Below are 22,500 nucleotides of genomic sequence, written 5' to 3' on the forward strand. Positions count from 1 at the left end.
CGCTGGAGAAGTGAGTCCAGCCGCGCTAATGTGCTTTAGGTTTAGACTGGAGATTTATGTTTGACAGTATCATAAATACATTCTCATAAAAGACACAGACACAGAATTACTTAATTCCTTGCCAAACATTTCAAGCATCAAGTCTCCTTCATTTATACAGCGCTTTAACAATATAGACTGTTTCACAGCAGCTTTACAGTGATAACAGGAGATTACAGTAACAGAGAGTGTTCAGGCTTTACAGCAGCTCTAGAATAAAGTTATTGTCCAGATAAAGTTAGTTTTGATCGATTCACTTCCGTTTATAAAGATCAGTAGATATTAACTATGGGGCCGCTAACACACCAGTGTTTGGAGCTCGAGAACGCAAAGCTTGAAACAGGATCCAAGATGCAAGCTTTGAAAATTTTGGAAAAACGTGTTTATCTCTGCATAAACTTCAAAAACGTGAATCTGTGAAACGCTGACGGCGCTCATGCACATGTTCAGTCTATAGATATGCACGTTTGAATATGTATGTGCACAAGCAATGTAGCCTAAAATAATATTAAATAGTTTATTCAGAACAATGAATTAAAATAGCACCATAATGCCAGCCATTCTCTTGGATTAGTTAAATAAACATTTTGGTTTAAGATTATTACAGCAATCGGAACAAATACATTTTTACATGTATTCCTTCCAGAGCGCCAGACTGCGCCCAGATGTTTGCATTTTGCATCCTTTTTTTCTGCCGGTGCGACTAAATATTGTTAGAGGTGTCGCTGGTGCCAATGTAGAGGTGTCACTGGTGCCAATGTAGAGGTGTCACTGGTGCCAATGTAGAGGAGGTGTCACTGGTGCCAATGTAGAGGTGTCACTGGTGCCAATGTAGAGGAGGTGTCACTGGTGCCAATGTAGAGGTGTCACTGGTGCCAATGTAGAGGTGTCGCTGGTGCCAATGTAGAGGTGTCGCTGGTGCCAATGTAGAGGTGTCGCTGGTGCCAATGTAGAGGTGTCGCTGGTGCCAATGTAGAGGTGTCACTGGTGCCAATGTAGAGGTGTCACTGGTGCCAATGTAGAGGAGGTGTCACTGGTGCCAATGTAGAGGTGTCGCTGGTGCCAATGTAGAGGTGTCGCTGGTGCCAATGTAGAGGTGTCGCTGGTGCCAATGTAGAGGTGTCGCTGGTGCCAATGTAGAGGTGTCACTGGTGCCAATGTAGAGGTGTCACTGGTGCCAATGTAGAGGTGGTGTCACTGGTGCCAATGTAGAGGTGTCGCTGGTGCCAATGTAGAGGTGTCGCTGGTGCCAATGTAGAGGTGTCGCTGGTGCCAATGTAGAGGTGTCGCTGGTGCCAATGTAGAGGTGTCGCTGGTGCCAATGTAGAGGTGTCGCTGGTGCCAATGTAGAGGTGTCGCTGGTGCCACAACTGATAATATTCCACCGCGCCGACGAAGAAGACAGACTAATTGTAAAAGAATTTTTTGCAGCTTAGATCATTTCTATGAGGTGTCCAGAACAACATACTAAAAGTTCTAAGAAATCCTAGTTGAGGAAATATGTTAAATTCTCATCAATCCGAGATGTGTGCCAATAAGGCCAGGCAACAGTACACCCCAATGGGGCTATTTTTTTCCTTCACTCCTATCAAAATGAAACTTTACACAATGTAAGTACCCATGAAAAGTACAATTTTTTGTATTACAAGTTTCTTTGAAAATGAATTTTAATATGCAAATGAGCTATATACTGATCGAATATGCCCAAAATACACCCGCATAGGCTTAATTTTTTCCTTTACTCCTATCACAATAAAACTTTACATAGTAAAAGTATACATGAAAAGTAACTTTTTTTGTATTACAAGTTTCTTTTGAAATGAATTTGAATATGCACATGAGCATTATTCACTTATTGAATATGTCCTAATTTGCACCATTCATATGTATGACAAATACATCGGCCCGATCTTCATCCAATCCTCCAGCCAATGGGTGATGGCAAAGCTGCTTTTAGACTGGCCTCTAACCTGAAAACTGCCTGGCTTGGTAGTGCCTGCCAGGGGTATAACCCCCGCCGGTGTAGTCTTCAGGGTCACGGAGGCACACAAGCCTCCACCACGACAAGGTAGCAACAACAGGGGAGGTTTCTTTCTGGTGTTTTTTTTTGTTTTTCTTTAACTAACCTAGATATTGCTGTTGCTAGCTTCTCATAACACTGCAAAGCTACTTTACAAACGGTGGAAGTCTGATGTGTGGCCGGCCTGGTCTGAAATACTTGCTAACTACAAAAAGAGAAGCAGTTTTGGTGTCTGGCAAAATTATTTTAAAGAGCTGTAATGTCTGGAAAGTGTGTCTATCCGGTTTTTCATCTGTCTTCTGTGTGAGAGTGAATCGCTTAGTTGGTAAGAATGACTTCTGCCTGTAATCTCGTAATCTTACCAACAATACCAATCGTTTGTAAATCTACCAGCCCAAAATTTAATCTCACCACATTACTAATGACTAAGATGCTATTCTGACTTTCTTCTGATGTTATCTGTGGGGGATGTCATTAGGTAAGGCTTGTTCGCAAAAAAAGAATTTAGAAAGCAACTGGAGGCAAGATTGTGCAATCAATTCTTAAGCTCAATATAAGTCTTTTTGTGGCGAGTGACTTCAAATTTATCGTGTTTATACATAGGTTAACTTACTGAATGGACATGGATGTGTTGGTTATTTGGCCTCTGTTTTTTCTACTTGTGACTTTATGGTTTCTCAGCCATAAGTCAATTAGGCCTAGTGTTGAGCTAATTTGCATATTTAAAATAGATTTATATAGATAAATATAGATTTTAAAAAAGAAACTTGTAAAACAAAAATGTTACTTTTCATGTATACCTTCACTGTGTGAGGTTTTATTGTGGTAGGAGTAAAGGAAAAAATTAAGCCTATTTGGGTGTATTTTGGGCATATTCGATTAGTGTATAGCTCATTTGCATATTCAAATTCATTTTCAAAGAAACTTGTAATACAAAATCTTTTACTTTTCATGGGTACTTACATTGTGTAAAGTTTCATTTTGATAGGAGTGAAGGAAGAAAATAGCCCCATTGGGGTGTACTGTTGCCTGGCCTTATTGGCACACATCTCGGACGGATGAGAATTTAACATATTTCCTCAACTAGGATTTCTTAGGACTTTTAGTATGTTGTTCTGGACACCTCATGGAAATGATCTATGCTGAAAAAAAAATCTTTTACAATTAGTTCTATTTTTGGATCGAAATGAGTTACTTTGCCTAGACTAAAATTAATTATACAGTACACACACACACACACATGCACTTGCACACGAATGCACTTATTTTATTGCAATATTTTAAAGGTGAAATATGTTTCATGTTATGCATGTTAATTTGTGATTTCTTTCCCGTTTTTTGACCATGTTGATCTGATCTGTGTGTCTCCAGGCACATCTCGAGCTTCATGCACAACGTGCCGTTCCCGTCGGCTCAGCGTCCTCGGATCCTGGTGCAGGTGAGATGATCGGAGTCTGAGCTTGTGTCTCGTGTGTTTCAGCATGAGCTCGACGTGTGTTATTAAACCCTGACGCTTCCCTCGCAGGCGCCGGCGCGCTACAGACCGGCACGCTGGGGCACGTGGGTAACGGGGGGGTGATGAATCTCAGTCATCATCCTCCTTACTGACTGTACCGTAGAGATCCACAGCTGATCGCTTCAGTCCCAATCAGTAGTCTTGTGTTTGACATCAGACTGATTGAGTGATTCACTGATTGATTAATGGTAGGGGTGTGACGAGATCTCACGAGACTAAAATGTGACGTGATTTCGCCATAACGGAGCCTGAGGGGGAAATTAGCATAGAATATGCCACTGCTACATTCACATTACATTACCTCCACTATCGTTTTGTGCTTTTATTTTTGTTATTTATACTGTTTTTATTTCTTTGTTCAATTTGTGTAAAGGAGTTGAATTATGAGTCACACACAGCCTCAGTCAGAAGTTCTGGAAGCTCATAATTCATGTACAGTAAAGTCTGAAGAGACTCGTGTGAAGTCACACAGGAGAGAAGACAGTGTTGAGTTTGTGGCTAAACATTTACAGTGCTTGTATATTATTGTCTTTCAGTGCATTTGATCATTCATACTCATAAAGTAGAGCTGAAATCACATTCATTACAAGATTATTAGTTCAAACATTTCAAAACGCACCTGCAGACTAATTTTACAGTCATTAATTTTGTCATTGAGGATTTCTATAAATTATTGTGCAAAAACCTCGTCTCGTTCTCGTGAGGTAAGCGTCTCGTCACACTCCTGATTACTGGTTAATCTGGTGCAGGGTGGGAAATCAAAGCATGAAGTGGAAATCAGTGTGAAATGAACCCAGAAGTGTGTGTGAGTGAGTGTGTGTGTGAGTGAGTGTGTGTGTGAGTGAGTGTGTGTGTGAGTGAGTGTGTGTGTGAGTGAGTGTGTGTGTGAGTGAGTGTGTGTGTGAGTGAGTGTGTGTGTGAGTGAGTGTGTGTGTGAGTGAGTGTGTGAGCGAGCGAGTGTGTGAGTGTGTGAGTGTGTGTGTGAGTGTGTGTGTGTGTGTGTGTGAGTGTGTGAGTGTGTGAGCGAGTGTGTGAGTGTGTGTGTGTGTGAGTGTGTGTGTGTGAGTGTGTGAGTGTGTGAGTGTGTGAGTGTGTGAGTGTGTGAGCGAGTGTGTGAGCGAGCGAGTGTGTGAGTGAGTGTGTGAGAGCGAGCGAGTGTGTGTGTGAGTGTGTGAGCGAGCGAGTGTGTGAGTGAGTGTGTGAGCGAGCGAGTGTGTGAGTGAGTGTGTGAGCGAGCGAGTGTGTGAGTGAGTGTGTGTGTGAGTGAGTGTGTGTGTGAGTGAGTGTGTGAGCGAGCGAGTGTGTGAGTGTGTGAGTGTGTGAGTGTGTGAGTGTGTGAGTGTGTGTGTGTGAGTGTGTGTGTGTGAGTGTGTGAGTGTGTGAGCGAGTGTGTGAGCGAGCGAGTGTGTGAGTGTGTGAGAGCGAGCGAGTGAGTGTGTGAGCGAGCGAGTGTGTGAGTGAGTGTGTGAGCGAGCGAGTGTGTGAGTGAGTGTGTGAGCGAGCGAGTGTGTGTGTGAGAGCGAGTGAGTGTGTATTAATGTGTGTTGTGTGTCCTCAGCTCTCTCCGTATGATAACCTCCTGCTCTGTCAGCCGGTTTCATCTCCGCTGCCACTCAGGTCAGACACACACACACACACACTCTCCCTGCATGAGTCTGATTGGCTGTTACGTCTGGGCTCTGCTCTGATTGGCTGCTGTGTTTCCCGCTCACAGTGGGGCCAGTTTCGTGAAGCTGCTGCAGAATCTGGGACCTGAGAACGCCTGTACACTTCTGCTGGCCGTCCTGACCGAACACAAGCTGCTCCTGCACTCGCTGAGACCCGATGTGCTGACGTCCGTCAGTGAGGCGCTGGTGTCGGTGAGTGTGTGTGTTTGAGGCACTGGTGTCGGTGAGTCCAGAGGGTGTGTGTGTGTGTGTGTGTGTATGCGAGGCACTGGTGTTGGTGAGTCCAGAGGGTGTGTGTGTGTGTGTGTGTGTGTGTGTGTGTGTGTGTGTGTTTGAGGCACTGGTGTCGGTGAGTCCAGAGGGTGTGTGTGTGTGTGTGTGTGTGTGTATGCGAGGCACTGGTGTTGGTGAGTCCAGAGGGTGTGTGTGTGTGTGTGTGTCTGTGTGTGTGTGTGTGTGTATGCGAGGCGCTGGTGTTGGTGAGTCCAGAGGGTGTGTGCGTGTGTGTGTGTGTATGCGAGGCGCTGGTGTTGGTGAGTCCAGAGGGTGTGTGTGTGTGTGTGTGTGTGTGTGTGTGTGTGTGTATGCAAGGCGCTGGTGTTGGTGAGTCCAGAGGGTGTGTGTGTGTGTGTGTGTGTATGCGAGGCGCTGGTGTTGGTGAGTCCAGAGGGTGTGTGTGTGTGTGTGTGTGTGTGTGTGTGTGTGTGTGTATGTATGCTAACTGCGAGGTTTTGGCTCACAGTTCAGCCTTCGCAGGGAGTTTGATTGACAGGCGATCTGACCAATCATAATCCACCATCCGCCAAATCCGCCATTTTTGTCCGACAAAGCAGTCAGGAGAATTAGTAGATTAACGTTGGTGGATTAGAACTTGAAAACGGTGTGTACTGACGTCTTTCCACAGTTAAAACAACAATCCTTCTGATGTTTATTTGATGCTGTAAATGAACTAGAAGGAAGAGATGATCGGTTCACGAGCCGCTTTAACTGAGGCTCTACAGCGATCTGTCAGACACATTAAAGAGCATCAAAACGCTATTTATTATTGTTTAATTTTATTTTTTTTAAATGACCAAATTAAAAAATTGAGACCTTGTTTCATATCAAAAGTCACCTGATCTGTGTCCTCTTTGCTCCACGATGTGTGTTTCAGTGCGTGAGAACATGGTGTGTGTGAGAGCGGTGTGGCTTGTCGGACATAGCAACAGTAACTGAAGGGGGCGGGTCTTTGCGAAAGCTTAATTGCGAGAAAAAACGTCTGAATTGTGAGATTAAAAGTCGCAATTGCTTTTATTATTGCGTGTCAGAAAGAAAGATTCTTCCATTGATGTTTCTGAGTGTGTGTGTGTGTGTTCTCTGTCAGGTGTCGTTCCCCCTGCGCTGGTTCTGCCCGTATATCCCGCTGTGCCCGCTGAGGATGGCAGATGTGCTGTGTGCCCCCATGCCCTTCATCGTGGGCGTTCACTCCAGCTACTTCGACCTCTACGACCCCCCGTCTGACGTGGTGTGTGTGGACCTCGACACCAACACCATCTTCCAGTGAGTCTTCTGGGAACATACGCGATCATGCGGTGCAGTGCTGGAGGGTTATGGGCAGTGCATTAGTATAGAATCAAGACATAGAATTAATATAGAATTAATATAATGCATCAATATAGAATGAAGACAGAATCAATAGAGAATTAATATAATGCATTAATATAGAATCAAGACATAGAATTAATATAGAATTAAAATGGATTAATATAGGATGAAGTCATAGAATCAATGTAGAATTAATATAATGCATTAGTATAGAATGAAGACATAATATAATGCATTAATATAGAATCAAGATATATAATTAATATAATTCATTAATGTAGAATGAAGATATAGAATTAATATAATGCATTAATATATAATAAAGACAGAATTAATATAGGATCAAGTTGATATTGACTAATATACACTACCGTTCAAAAGTGTCATCAAAGATGCATTAAACTCATCAAAAACAGATAATTAACATTGGAAATATATTTTGCTGTTTTACTGTATTTCTGATCAAAGTTTTTGTCTGTAAATAATAATGTGCTGAACTTTCTTCCTCCAGGTCTGAAGATAAGAAGCCTCTGTCCTGGAGGTCTTTGCCCAGGAAACATGGGAAAATCCTGCTGAACTCTCTGACCAACCTGAACAAAACTCTGGAGAAGAGTGAGTGAGCGCCTGACACCCACAGATGATGTCATTTCCTGTTGACACTAGGGGTGTCATAATATATCGTAGTGTCAATGTGTATAGTTCTCTGTGTGAGAACTGAGGAGTTTTCAGAGTTTAGTGTCAGTACTACATTAAACTACTACATCTAATGTTGAATATAATGTATAATAACACAATGGGTCCTGATAAAGCCAAATGTCTGATGTTATCAATAGCAAGTGGCCTTCATTATTTTAAATATATCTAGTCAGTGACAGAGATCAAGCATATTCATCTAAAATAATTCTGTATTTTCAGCTTCAGAATCATGAATATTGTTATTCTGGTGTCTCTGTTGTGCTTTGGGTTTTCCAGCACCAAGTCCAAACTTATTCATTTTACACCCACGATGTTATACCAAATTTAGCGTTTTAATGAACAGAATTTTTTTTGTTAACCTGTCTTGGAGTATCGCTTTAATATCGTATCGTGAGTTCAGCTTCGTGATATGTATCGAGTCGTGACATGAGGGTATCGTTACACCCCTAGTTGAGGTGTGTGTGTGTTTCTCTCGTCCTCATCAGTCTACACGCCGGGTCAGGAGGAGGCCACGCTGGAGTTCCTGCTCACGGATTATGATCTGATCTACGGGCGTCAGAAGCAGCTGGAGCTGGAGATCCAGGAGGCGTTCCTGCGCTTCATGAGCTGTTTACTGAGAGGCTACCGCTCCTTCCTCCTGCCCATCACACAGGCTCCGTCAGACCGGACCACAGACTGCAGCTCCCTCTTCAACCTGCAGGGTGCGCTATACCTACACATGCAACATTAATCATAGTGGGATAGTTCACCCAAAAATGAAAATTATCCCATGATTTACTCTCCATTAAGTCATCCTCGGTGTGTATGACATTCTTCTTTCAGACGAACACAATCAGAGTTATATTAAAAAATATCCTGGCTCTTCCAAGCTTAACAATGGCAGTGAATGTCTGTTTCTGTTTTGAAGTCCATAAAAGTGCATCTATCCATCATAAAAGTGCATCTGTCCATCATAAAAGTGCATCCGTCCGTCATAAAAGTGCATCCGTCCGTCATAAAAGTGCATCCGTCCGTCATAAAAGTGCATCCGTCCGTCATAAAAGTGCATCCGTCCGTCATAAAAGTGCATCCGTCCGTCATAAAAGTGCATCTATCATCATAAAAGTGCATCTGTCCATCATAAAAGTGCATCTGTCCATCATAAAAGTGCATCCGTCCGTCATAAAAGTGCATCCGTCCGTCATAAAAGTGCATCCGTCCGTCATCCGTCATAAAAGTGCATCCGTCCATCATAAAAGTGCATCCGTCCGTCATAAAAGTGCATCCGTCCATCATAAAAGTGCATCCGTCCGTCATAAAGTGCATCCGTCCATCATAAAAGTGCATCCGTCCGTCATAAAAGTGCATCCGTCCGTCATAAAAGTGCATCCGTCCGTCATAAAAGTGCATCCGTCCGTCATAAAAGTGCATCCGTCCGTCATAAAAGTGCATCCGTCCGTCATAAAAGTGCATCCGTCCATCATAAAAGTGCATCCGTCCGTCATAAAAGTGCATCCGTCCGTCATAAAGTGCATCCGTCCGTCATAAAAGTGCATCCGTCCGTCATAAAAGTGCATCCGTCCGTCATAAAAGTGCATCCGTCCGTCATAAAGTGCATCCGTCCGTCATAAAAGTGCATCCGTCCATCATAAAAGTGCATCCGTCCGTCATAAAAGTGCATCCGTCCGTCATAAAGTGCATCCGTCCATCATAAAAGTGCATCCGTCCGTCATAAAAGTGCATCCGTCCATCATAAAAGTGCATCCGTCCGTCATAAAAGTGCATCCGTCCGTCATAAAAGTGCATCCGTCCGTCATAAAAGTGCATCCGTCCGTCATAAAAGTGCATCCGTCCGTCATAAAAGTGCATCCGTCCGTCATAAAGTGCATCCGTCCGTCATAAAAGTGCATCTATTCATTATAAAAGTGCATCTCTATTGTATCTGAAGAATGTCATATACACTAGGATGACTTCAGGGTGAGTAAATCATGCTGCTTCTCTCGATTAACACCACGTATCCAGACGCAATGCGATAAGGTTCTTGTCTGTCCACACAAGAAGTGACGCGACTACGAGACGCCACAAAATCAATCAAAAACCACAGCCAATCAGAAGAGCGTGTGGGCGGAGTCTCCCTGCAAGCGCTCTGCACTCGCAACCAAACCGAGAAGCACATGATCAAATTCATAAATAATTACGCCTTTTTAACAGTATTAAAAACACAGACTGAGTGACTGATACAGTCTTTGTTATAGAATACACTTGATTGTTCAAAGTTTGAACATTTTTGTTTCCTTTAATTTACTCTCATGATCTGAGGTGAATTACACATCGTTTCTTTCAGTACGGCTATAAATGATATTCAAACTCACATTAGATGCTTTTAACATCAAAAAAGCACATAATCAATACCTGATATTATCACTGTCATCAAAGTGCAATAATTCTGATGAATATAAAAAGCAGTTTCGGTAACACTTTACTTAAAGCCTTTATATATAATGCATTATAACAGTATTTGAATGCATTAGTTATGCCTTGTAATGCACCTCATGAATAACTGTAACAACAGTTATAATATTGAACACCTTTAGAAAGTAAAATGCATGAAAACACATGATAAACAACCAGTGTTAGGTACAAAGAATCTGCAAAAATTATAATGCTTTTTAACTTTATGTAGATATATAATGCACATTATAAATACCTTTTTAATGCATTATACATAAAGGCTTTAAATAAAGTGTTAAAAAGACAGAACACTGGTGATGATGCGTCTCTGTGATGAACACTGGTGATGATGCGTCTCTGTGATGAACACTGGTGATGATGCGTCTCTGTGATGAACACTGGTGATGATGCGTCTCTGTGATGATGTATCCCGCAGGGTTCCTGAAGTCTCGCGACCGCACGCAGCAGAAGTTCTACACGCAGCTCACGAGGACGCAGATGTTCACGCAGTTCATCGAGGAGTGTTCGTTCGTCAGCGACCGGCACGTCAGCCTGGAGTTCTTCGACGAGTGTGTGCAGAAGGTCAGACGCTCACCTGCACATGTGATCCCAGCGGCCAATCAGATCCGGGCTTTGATTTAACTTAATATTCAACAATATTATTGCTCTCCTGCACTGACACCATTATATGAGAACTGAGCTCAGCTGGACGATGACATCACGGTTTTCTCCAGAGCCGCTGTATATATAAATTAACTAAATTAATGACTTTTTACAACAGAAATGAAGCATCACTGAACTGACTTAAGCTGGACTGACGCTATTTTCTTCTGGAAACAAACTCTGTTGCATTATTCTCCTGTTATCTCTGTAAAGCTGCTCTGAAACACTGTGTTGTGAAGAGCGCTGTATAAATGAAGTTGAGTTGAGTTTAATCTGTGTGTGTCGTCAGGTCGATGTGGAGAAACCGGAGGACGTGCGTTTGATCGATCGGGACGAGTGTCTCAGCGGGGAACACACAGTGTTTATAATGCCTCCCGAGGAGCCGCAGGAGCCCGACGGATCCGAGTGTCCCGCTCACTACAGGTGACTATCACATGACCCGCTCACTACAGGTGACTATCACATGACCCGATCACATGACCCGCTCACTACAGGTGACGATCACATGACCCGATCACATGACCCGCTCACTACAGGTGACTATCACATGACCCGATCACATGACCCGCACACTACAGGTGACTATCACATGACCCGATCACATGACCCGCTCACTACAGGTGACGATCACATGACCCGATCATATGACCCGCACACTACAGGTGACGATCACATGACCCGATCACATGACCCGCACACTACAGGTGACGATCACATGACCCGATCACATGACCCGCTCACTACAGGTGACGATCACATGACCCGATCACATGACCCGCACACTACAGGTGACGATCACATGACCCGATCACATGACCCGCTCACTACAGGTGACGATCACATGACCCGATCATATGACCCGCACACTACAGGTGACGATCACATGACCCGATCACATGACCCGCTCACTACAGGTGACGATCACATGACCCGATCACATGACCCGCACACTACAGGTGACGATCACATGACCCGATCATATGACCCGCACACTACAGGTGACGATCACATGACCCGATCATATGACCCGCACACTACAGGTGACGATCACATGACCCGATCACATGACCCGCTCACTACAGGTGACGATCACATGACCCGATCACATGACCCGCACACTACAGGTGACGATCACATGACCCGATCACATGACCCGCACACTACAGGTGACGATCACATGACCCGATCACATGACCCGCACACTACAGGTGACGATCACATGACCCGATCATATGACCCGCACACTACAGGTGACGATCACATGACCCGATCATATGACCCGCTCACTACAGGTGACGATCACATGACCCGATCACATGACCCGCACACTACAGGTGACGATCACATGACCCGATCACATGACCCGCACACTACAGGTGACGATCACATGACCCGATCACATGACCCGCACACTACAGGTGACGATCACATGACCCGATCACATGACCCGCACACTACAGGTGACGATCACATGACCCGATCACATGACCCGCACACTACAGGTGACGATCACATGACCCGATCATATGACCCGCACACTACAGGTGACGATCACACAGATATTTCTGTTACAAATATTCAAATGATCACAGAAGTACTGAGATAAAAGTTTATAATTCGAGTATAAACACTGATGTCTACGGTAGCAACCAAAATATTGTAAATCACCTTTTGAAAGTCGCTGCCTTCAGATAACGAGTGTATCGATTACATCTGATGCTTCAAAACATTCATAAAGACGCAGTCCGTAACTTCTTTGTGTTCAGAAATTACAAAATGTATACAATGAGCGTATAGGTTCTTTATAAAGTGTTTAATTCTCTTGTTAACCCTTCTGAAACAGACTGTGTTGTCCCATCCTCTCTGTTGTGTGAAAATTTTCTGAAATATTTTATAGATAAAATTGCTGGCCTGAGTTTTTCATCACCTGCACTAACTAATAACCCCTCGGTTCCATCTTTATGCCAAGCTGTCTTCCAGCAGTTTGAGCCAGTCACATTACATGTTCTCTCTGACATAGTTAAGCAGCTCCGTCCTACAAACTGCCTGCTGGATAGTATCCCTGCCCGATTACTCAAAGATGTTTTTAACATTGTTGGTTCTAGTATTTTAAGCTTGGTTAACGCATCTCTCAGCTCAGGGTGTGTTCCCGTAGCTTTTAAACATGCAATCGTGCAACCCTTCTTAAAAAAGAAAAATCTGGATCATTCAGTCTTTTCTAATTTTAGACCAATTTCTAAACTTCCATTTTTATCTAAAGTCTTGGAGAAGGTAGTTTTTAATCAACTGCAATCATTTTTAGATGAATTCTGCCTTTATGAAAAGTTCCAGTCTGGTTTTAAACCCCGCCACAGTACTGAAACCGCCCTTCTAAGAGTATATAATGATCTTCTCTTAGCAGTTGATTCAGGAAAATCAGCTGTTTTAGTCCTTTTAGATTTGACTTCCGCCTTCGACACTGTCAACCACTCTATACTTTTATCTCGACTCGAACAAAGTATTGGCATTACGGGTACGGCCCTGAAATGGTTTAAATCATATTTGACAGACAGGAGTTTTGCTGTACACCTTGGGAATTGCTCTTCTTCTGCTGCACCTCTTTCTTGTGGGGTTCCCCAGGGCTCCATTCTGGGACCCATGCTCTTTTCACTGTACATGCTACCCTTAGGGTCCATTTTTAAAAAGCATAACATTTCCTTTCATTGTTTTGCAGATGATGTACAAATCTATTTGCCTGTAAAAAACAATGATAAGAACAACATCCAACCTTTGTTAGACTGCTTGAGTGATCTCAAAATTTGGTTGGATCAGAATTTTCTTTGTCTAAATGATAAAAAGACAGAAATTGTTGTGTTTGGTCGTGCGGGACATTTGAGTGATTGTGCAGATGCTCTCGGTACTCTATGTTCACATATTCGACCTTTTACCAGGAATCTGGGTGTAATTTTTGACAGTGCTTTTAAATTTGACAAACAAATTAGTTCAGTTGTTAAAACTAGCTTCTTTCACTTGAGACTTCTGGCTAAGGTCAAGCAATACATGCTACGCAAAGACTTTGAAAGAGTTATACATGCTTTTATTACGTCGCGATTAGACTACTGTAACTCTTTGTATGCCGGGTTGGAGCAGTCATCACTTCGACGGCTACAGTTAGTGCAGAATGCAGCAGCTCGACTTTTAACCGGGACCAAAAAACGTGACCACATTACACCGGTATTGGCCTCACTTCACTGGCTTCCTGTTTGTTTTAGAATTAAATTTAAAATTGCATTAATTGTTTTTAAAATCTTAAGTGGGTCGTCGCCTTCATATTTGACGGAGCTTCTACATGTCCACACACCTGTCAAATCACTGAGGTCTTCTGACCAGATGCTCCTCGATGTGCCCCGATCTAGGCTAAAAAACAAAGGTGACAGAGCGTTTGCAGTGGCTGCTCCGAATATCTGGAATAGTCTACCAATTCATGTAAGGAAAGCTCAGACTACTGAAACATTCAAGTCCTTGCTTAAGACGCATTACTATGCTTTGGCTTTCAATTCTAGTTGAGCTTTGATATCTTGACTTGTTGGTTATTTGTTTGTACTTTGTGTGATATTGTCTGTATAATAATATGATTTTTTCTTTTTGATTGGATCTTGTGAAGCACTTTGGTCAATTATGATTGTTTTTAAATGTGCTATATAAATAAAATAAAATTGAACTGAACTGAACTGAGCGAGTGCATCATGAATGCCTTTTTTCCAAACCGTGTTTTTGTCTTATCCTGAATTACTACGTTAAGCCTGCAATAAGCGTTTATACTCGGACTATACTTTAGACTGGCGGATCGCAGCCGCTGCGGAGTAGCCCAGTGCCTGCGTGACTCGCCATAGACAGAAATAGAGAGAAGTAGCTCCGGCTACAATGTTCTTCCGCAAGACGCGTGCAGTTCTGTTTATTAACTGCTAGAGCGCTGATTTATCCACTAATGAAACAAGTAAAGTCTTTATGAATCAATCATTCAAAACGATTTTAAAAATAATCTGTTCTACACACATCTTACATATTCTACCCCTTCTGAGAGTATTCTCCACTGCTGGAGATATAATAAGCTAGGAGAGGTCCCAAATTATCCTAGAGAATGCAGACATTTTTATTTTCCTTCAGAATTTTTTTTTTTTTTTTTGCAAAAATTGCTTAAATAATATGTTGAATTTGTTGACATTACCAGTCTGTTAAACTCATTTGACAAGTATAAGAAATAAACACAAAAAGGATTGTGGATTTTTCCCTTACTACTATTTTTTATTAGTTGTTTTAATATTTTTTATTGAATGGGAACCGGAACCGGAATCGGAACCGGAACCGGAAAATTTCTTACGATTCCCAACCCTACACATGACCCGATCACATGACCCGCTCACATGACCCGCTCGCTACAGGTGACGATCACATGACCCGCTCACATGACCCGATCACATGACCCGCTCACATGACCCGCTCGCTACAGGTGACGATCACATGACCCGCTCACATGACCCGCTCGCTACAGGTGACTATCACATGACCCGCTCACATGACCCGCTCGCTACAGGTGACGATCACATGACCCGCTCACATGACCCCTGATAATCACATGACCCGCTCACATGACCCGCTCACTACAGGTGATTATCACATGACCCCTGATAATCACATGACCCGCTCACTACAGGTGACTATCACATGACCCGCTCACTACAGGTGACTATCACATGACCCGCTCACTACAGGTTATTATCACATGACCCCTGATAATCACATGACCCGCACACTACAGGTGACGATCACATGACCCGCTCACATGACCCGCTCGCTACAGGTGACTATCACATGACCCCTGATAATCACATGACCCGCTCACTACAGGTGACTATCACATGACCCGCTCACTACAGGTGACGATCACATGACCCGCTCACATGACCCGCTCGCTACAGGTGACGATCACATGACCCGCTCACATGACCCGCTCGCTACAGGTGACTATCACATGACCCGCTCACATGACCCGCTCGCTACAGGTGACTATCACATGACCCCTGATAATCACATGACCCGCTCACATGACCCGCTCACTACAGGTGATTATCACATGACCCCTGATAATCACATGACCCGCTCACTACAGGTGACTATCACATGACCCCTGATAATCACATGACCCGCTCACTACAGGTGCGCTGATTATTTGTTGATCTACAGCTGTGACACGTAAATATTTAAATAATATGATGAATATGTTGTTGATCTGCAGCTATGACACGTTCCCGATCCTCCTGCCGGATCTGTTCGATCGGCCCCTGGATCATCTCCGGACCCCTGCTAAAGGAAGTGCCCCGAGTAGCCCCGCCCCCCGCCGAACCAAACAGGTGAGGATAAGGTCACGGGGTCAGAGGTCAGAGGTCAGGGTCAGGCGGCTGACGCTCTCTGCGTGTGTGTGTGTGTGTGTGTGTGCAGGAGATCAAGCTGGCGCAGAAGAAGGCCCAGAAATACTCCACGGTTCCGGACATGTGGTCCAAATGCCTGCTGGGCCACTGCTACGGGCTCTGGTTCATATGCCTGCCCACGTTCGTGAAGGCGGAGAGCGCTAAGGTGCGCGCGCTACACGCGGCCTACGAGGTGCTCAAACACATGGAGACGAGGAAGGTGGTGCTGCCAGACGAGGTCAGGGTCAAGACACCGTCGTTTATTACAGAGACAGAGATTGCTCTGGCTTTACAGCACAGGGGTCCCTCGGGTCCTTGAAGTCCTTCAAAGTTTGTGAATCTGAAAAAAAAAATTCAATGCCCTGGAAAGTTTTTGAAAATAAACACACACAGATGCAGGACCCTGGAAGTGCTTGAAGTTTTCTGGGGATAAAATCTGTATTCTTCCCTCCGGTCCGCTAATGTGTTCAACAACACTTCAGGCCTGTGCGCACTAGCTCGCTTGATTTACGCTAGTTACGCGCTGCGTTAAGTGTTTCCCGCGTGAGGTACTTTGTGTTGTACGTTGCTATGACGTTCACGCGCACGAAACTACTACGATGGAACCTCAACATTTCACACACACACACACACACACACACTCAAACACACACACACACACTCACACTCACTCAAACACTGCACTAATAGGCTGTTACACGAGCCTGAGCTCGTCTCAATACGACCCATGCACACGTTAATATCAGATCATTCTAGAATACAGTTTAGGAGGATGGACTGAATACTCTTCAGTTTTAGCAAAACAGAAATACGACAAACAGAACATCAGATCTCTGTCATATGGCCAACAATAAATGCAAAAAGCAAAAAACTTGTGTTTGACACATGAAATCTGTAACAATGTTTCTTACAAGGAGACACGATGTAACCTTGCGCTCACCTGAAGTGTGTCCCACATGAAGTCCTGGAATTTGAGGGTATTGGACCTGGAAGTTCTTGAAAGGACCTTGAATGTGAAGTTAACCGAGGTGTGGGAACCCTGACAGCAGATCTAGAGTAAAGTTATTGTCCAGATAAAGTTAGTTTTGATTGATTCACTTCTGTTGTAAAGATCATTAGTTATTAACTCAGGGGCCGCTAACACACACCGCTCTCACAGGAAACAGAAACTTTTAATGTGTTCTGGCCGTTCATTTGCACGATAACAGTGTTTGGAGCTCGAGAACGCAGACTTTGAAACTGGTTCCAAGATGTATATTAGTCTATAGATATGAGTGTTTGAATAAAATATTTGTATGTTTGCTTAAATATTCATAATACAGAATTTTTTGTCGCTTCCGCGGATCCATATAATTTTGACAGTGTTTTATCTGTGCAGAGGTGAAGGACTTCAGTGAGAAACACTGTGTGTGTCTGCACTCTCAGACCTTGACTGAAGTGTGTGTGTGTGTGTGTGTGTGTGTGTGTGTGTGTGTGTGTGTGTGTGTGTGCGCTCTCAGGTGTGTTACCGGATCCTGATGCAGTTGTGTGGTCAGTACGGGCAGCCGGTTCTAGCGGTGCGAGTTCTGCTGGAGATGAAGAAGGCTGGAATCACTCCCAACACCATCACTTACGGATACTACAATAAAGTGATCATATTTAATATCATTCGAAAATGTCAAATTAAATAAATAGTTTTAAAAGAAAAAAATCAAATAATTAATTAAATCATAAACATGTAAAATTAAAATAAATATAAACAAATCTAATTAATTAAATCATAAAAAACTTAATTTTTTTAATCATAAAATAATAATTTCTCATTTTTTAATTAAAATAATAAAATCTAATAATTAAATCATAAACATCTAATTAAAATAAAAAACAATTACAGTTTTTTTGAAAAGCTGATAATCAAATCATAAAAATGTGAAATAAAAAATCATGTTAAGAAAAACAATCAAATAATGAAATTACAAAAATGTTAAATTAAAATAATTTTAAAATAAAAAATAAAATGATTAAATAATAAAAAATTGCTTCAAATTAATTAAATCATAAATAAAATAATTTCTCAAACTGGGGTTTGTGAGTTTATGAAAGCTGATAATTATTTAATCATTATTTTATATTATTTAAATCATTTTAAAAGAAAATTGAATAATTAATTAAATCATATAAAATGTAACATTAAAATGAATGAATAATTTAAAAATATAAAAAGACATACTAAAAACCTTAAGTAATAAATTAAATAAGAATTTCCCAAACTGGGGTTTGTGCCTTGATGAAAAACTAATAATTATTTAAAGCATTAAAAAGTGAAATTATGATAAATAATCTTAAAAGGAAAAAAGCAATAAAATACTTAAATCATAAAAATATACCATTTAAAATAAATAAATAATAAAAAGCAAACATTTTTACTAAAAACTAGCTAAATAAATTATTTTAAAAAAATAACCTTTTTTTTTTTTTACTAAAATTAAAAAAAAATTAAATCATAAAAATTTAAACAATTAAAATAAATAATTAAAAACAAAGTAAAACACTTAAAAAAGTTGGAAAATATTATTTGTTTAGTTGCATGTTGTGACCGTTCACCGTGAATGTGTTGATAAATTATTGAAATCTCAGGAGGACTTCAGTAAATATTTGAACTCAAAGTGGTTCGGCTGAAGAATAAGTGTGCGAATCCCTGATACGATGCTTCTGTTTACTCATGCGTGTGTGTGCGTGTTATTCTGCCGTCTGTAGGCGGTGCTAGAGAGCAAGTGGCCATCCACCAACCAGGGAGGGCGTCTTCGCTGGGCGAAGCTTCGTAACGTGGTATTGGCTGTGGCTCAGTTCAGGCAGCCAATCAAACAGCAGCATCGGAGCGCGTCTCTCGGTTCCCGCGCAGGTCTGAGCCCCTCCCCCTCCAGCACATGATTGACAGCTGTCAGCAGCATACAGACCATTTAGGCCACGCCCACCGGGGGGAAACAATCCAACTGTCTCCATTGACTGTATTGTGTGACAACAGCTTTTAGACATCTTTTTGTTATAAGTCATAAATGACGAGGAGGCAGCTTCACACAATACAGAGTCAAAGGAGACGTTAGGATTGTTCCCCCCCGGTGTGGGCGTGGCTTCAGATCATGATGCGTGTCGCTCTGTCGTTATCTCATTCTCACATTCTCTTCCTGTTTTAGAAGCGCTGTCCAAGCCCCGCCCCTACTCCGCTCTGATTCGTCAGTCCAGCTGGAGCGGATTGAGTGACAGCTCCAGCCACGAATCGCTGACGAAGAGCAACAGTCTGAGCAGTGTTCAGGCGTCAGGAGCCCGTGAGTGACCGATGATCAGCTCTCCAGTCTGACCGCATGTTTCTGATGCCTAGTTTCAGTGTTTGTTGTGTTTATCAGAGGTGAAGCTGTCAAAGAAAGCAGCAGTGGATCCCGCAGCGTCTCGTAAGCCTCCCTCCGGCCCGGCTCCGGTTCTGGTGCGGCGCAGCGACGTGTGCCTGTCCACCTTCTACAGAGACTGTGCCGAGAACAGCGAGAACACCGATGAAGACTTCAGGTGTCCGCCGGCCGAGAGGGACAGCAGGTACACACACGCTCAAAGAAACTAAAATAAAAACAATCTACAAACTTAATATTCAATCATAAAAATGTCAAATTAAAATATATAGATAATTTACAAATAAAAACAGGCAAAAAATATTTTAATTAAATTAAAATTATAATAATTATAATTATATATTATAATAATATTTTCATAAAAATGTAAAATTAAAATATATAGATAATTTACAAATAAAAACAGGCAAAAATTTTTTACTAAAATCAACTACATCATAAACGTAAAATTAAAATAAACAATTCATTCCAAAAACATTTGCAATAATTTGAAAATGATTAAATCATAAAAATGTAAAATTAAAATAAATAATTTACAAATAAAAACGTCAAAAAACATTGACTAAAATCAACTAAAACGTAAAATTAAAAATAAACAATTGAAAAAAAATATTTTAAAAATCAGAATAACATTTACTAAAATTAATTAAATCATAAAAATGTAAAATTTAAATAAACAATTAAAAAAATAAAAAACACCAAAATACATTTACTAAAATGAACTGGATCAAGATAAAGAATCGTAAAAATGTTTTAATGTTAAAATAAATAATTGAGTATAATTTAGTGTGATGTCCACTAGACCAGGGGTCCTGGAAAACCTGAAGTTAAACTTTTTAACTTACTGACAAATATATTTCTAAACTCTTTAACTTATTTGAAACTGATAGAATTGTGTGAAGTCAAAAAGCAGGATTGCTTCCCTTCACACATGAACACATCAGAGGGGACATATCATTATAAAATCTGACTTTTCCCGTGTGTCAGTGCTGTAATCGGTGCTTCTACCAACCCAGAAAAGGTGAAAAGTGAAACCCAGTAACTGTGTTCTGGTGAGCCTTTCTCTGCAAGCATGTTATAAAATAAGCCGATCAGATTTCGCTCTCCTTCTGACGTATGAAGAGGATCTTATTATAATATTACCGGCCCTTAATCTGCACGTTTACACACACCAGCCGACATTTGGTTCCACAAGCGACAACAGAGACCAGTTCTAACGCAATGATGAAGATCCAGCAAAGCCTGAAGCTGTTCTGTGGTTGAGCACAGACGAGCACTGAACACTATTGACCAGAACATGTCACCGCTGTCTAATAAAGACCTCAGGAACTGTGGACACTTGTGGAGAAGTTAAACATGATGATGAGATGATCAGTGTAACTCCACAACAACTACAGAAATGTCTCCACTAACATTCAGAAGCTCTTCCTGAGTCTCTCCGTAAGGCTGCACTCGCTCCTGGTGATTCTGGGATTCTGGATGAGGGAGATTGGCCTGTTCTGTTATTGCCGGAGTTTCTGAAGCTCGACTCCGCCCTCTTCTGAACGGAGGCGGAGCTAAAGCTCATTTGCATTTAAAGGGACACACACAAAAACTGAGCGTTTTTGCTCACACCCAAAAAGAGGCAAATTTGACAAGCTATAATAAATGATCTGGTATTTTGAGCTGAAATTTCACAGACACATTCTGGGGACACCAGAGATTTATATTATATCTGGTGAAAAGGGGCATAATGTCACCTTTAATGGTTTGAGTGTGTGTGTGTGTGTGTGTGTGTGTGTGTGTGTGTGTGTGTGTGTGTGTGCAGGTCAGCAGAAGTGAGGGAGACGATGAACCGTAAGCCGGTGGATGAGAACTATAACCACGTGTCGAGCTCTCCTCAGCGCGGGCTAGCGGTGCGGCTCCAGCAGCTTCTGACGCCCTCGAGGAGCCGCTCGGTGCGACGGGCCGCTAGTGTGGACGAGCGACGGCCCGCGGGAAGCGGAGGCTCAAACCGCAAACACTCTCGCAAGATCCAGATCCCAGAGAGTCTGTTAAAGGCCAAAGAGAAGCTGTATAACGCCACGTCTGAGGTGACACACGCACACACACACACACACACACACACACTCAGAAACTATCTCACACACACACACACTCTGAGACTCTTACACACACTAACTAGCGAGTAACACGTTCTGCTGTGTGTGTGTGTAGAGCTCGCTGTCTGTCGGGAGTGACATCGACATGACTGACATCCAAACGCTAGCGGTTCCTCACAGGAAGTCGTGGGATTCTGCACAGGAAGGGGCGGGGATTGAGGTGTGTGAAGCAAAACTAACACAGACTGACATCATGTTGACATGATGGAATATGACCAGAATATGTGTGTGTGTGTGTGTGTGTGTGCAGGTGCTGATGTCGAGCTGCTCGCTGTGTCGCTGCTGTAACTCTCTGGTTTATGACGAGGAGATCATGGCCGGCTGGACGTCTGACGACTCGAATCTCAACACCTCGTGTCCGTTCTGCACCGCATCGTTCGTCCCGCTGCTGAACGCACAGATCTGTGACCCGGGGCCCGTCTGCAGGTCTCTCTCTCACACACACACACACTCACACTCACACTCACACTCACAATCTCACTCTCACACACACACACACACACTCACACTCACACTCACACTCACAATCTCACTCTCACACACACACACACACTCACACTCTCTCTCTCACACACACACACACTCACACTCTCACTCACACACTCTCACTCTCACAATCTCAAACCGTTTATTTGAAGCTGAATATCATAAACAAAAATTTTGATTTCCCAACCCTAATCCTTGCTGAATAAAATTATGATTTTTTTTTTATAATAGTGTAAAATACTGATGTAGGGTATAGGCTATCATATGGAATCACAGTGTCTGATTGTGTGTGTGTGTGTGTCTGTCTGTGTGTGTGTGCGTGCGCGTGTGTGTGTCTGTGCGTGCGTGTGTGTGTCTGTGCGTGTGCAGTGCGGAGCACAGTCACCTGAGCGCGGAGGACGAGCTGCAGAACCTCATGAGAGCCCCTGCTG

The 22,500-nt window shown here is 42.5% G+C and overlaps 1 protein-coding gene across 6 annotated transcripts in view; it reads left to right on the plus strand.

Annotated features, from left to right (window-relative positions):
• The window catches only part of dennd4b (DENN/MADD domain containing 4B), a 53,192-nt gene that overhangs the window by 25,729 nt on the left and 4,963 nt on the right, over positions 1–22,500 (plus strand). For all 6 annotated transcript variants that reach the window (XM_084088211.1, XM_084088213.1, XM_084088215.1 and 3 more), the window contains 19 exons: positions 1–10; positions 3,431–3,497; positions 5,134–5,192; positions 5,290–5,434; positions 6,606–6,781; positions 7,338–7,438; positions 8,008–8,223; positions 10,389–10,534; positions 10,905–11,038; positions 15,891–16,005; positions 16,094–16,300; positions 17,562–17,690; positions 18,799–18,943; positions 19,236–19,367; positions 19,446–19,629; positions 21,250–21,514; positions 21,639–21,743; positions 21,834–22,009; positions 22,439–22,500. The exon at positions 1–10 is cut by the window's left edge and continues 232 nt beyond it; the exon at positions 22,439–22,500 is cut by the window's right edge and continues 302 nt beyond it. In XM_084088211.1, coding sequence (XP_083944337.1) covers positions 1–10; positions 3,431–3,497; positions 5,134–5,192; positions 5,290–5,434; positions 6,606–6,781; positions 7,338–7,438; positions 8,008–8,223; positions 10,389–10,534; positions 10,905–11,038; positions 15,891–16,005; positions 16,094–16,300; positions 17,562–17,690; positions 18,799–18,943; positions 19,236–19,367; positions 19,446–19,629; positions 21,250–21,514; positions 21,639–21,743; positions 21,834–22,009; positions 22,439–22,500 — 2,574 coding nt within the window. The remainder of the gene's footprint in view (positions 11–3,430; positions 3,498–5,133; positions 5,193–5,289; positions 5,435–6,605; positions 6,782–7,337; positions 7,439–8,007; positions 8,224–10,388; positions 10,535–10,904; positions 11,039–15,890; positions 16,006–16,093; positions 16,301–17,561; positions 17,691–18,798; positions 18,944–19,235; positions 19,368–19,445; positions 19,630–21,249; positions 21,515–21,638; positions 21,744–21,833; positions 22,010–22,438) is intronic.

The sequence above is a fragment of the Abramis brama genome (assembly GCF_963993115.1).
Source record: "Abramis brama genome assembly, chromosome: 17".
Lineage (NCBI taxonomy): Eukaryota > Metazoa > Chordata > Actinopteri > Cypriniformes > Leuciscidae > Abramis > Abramis brama.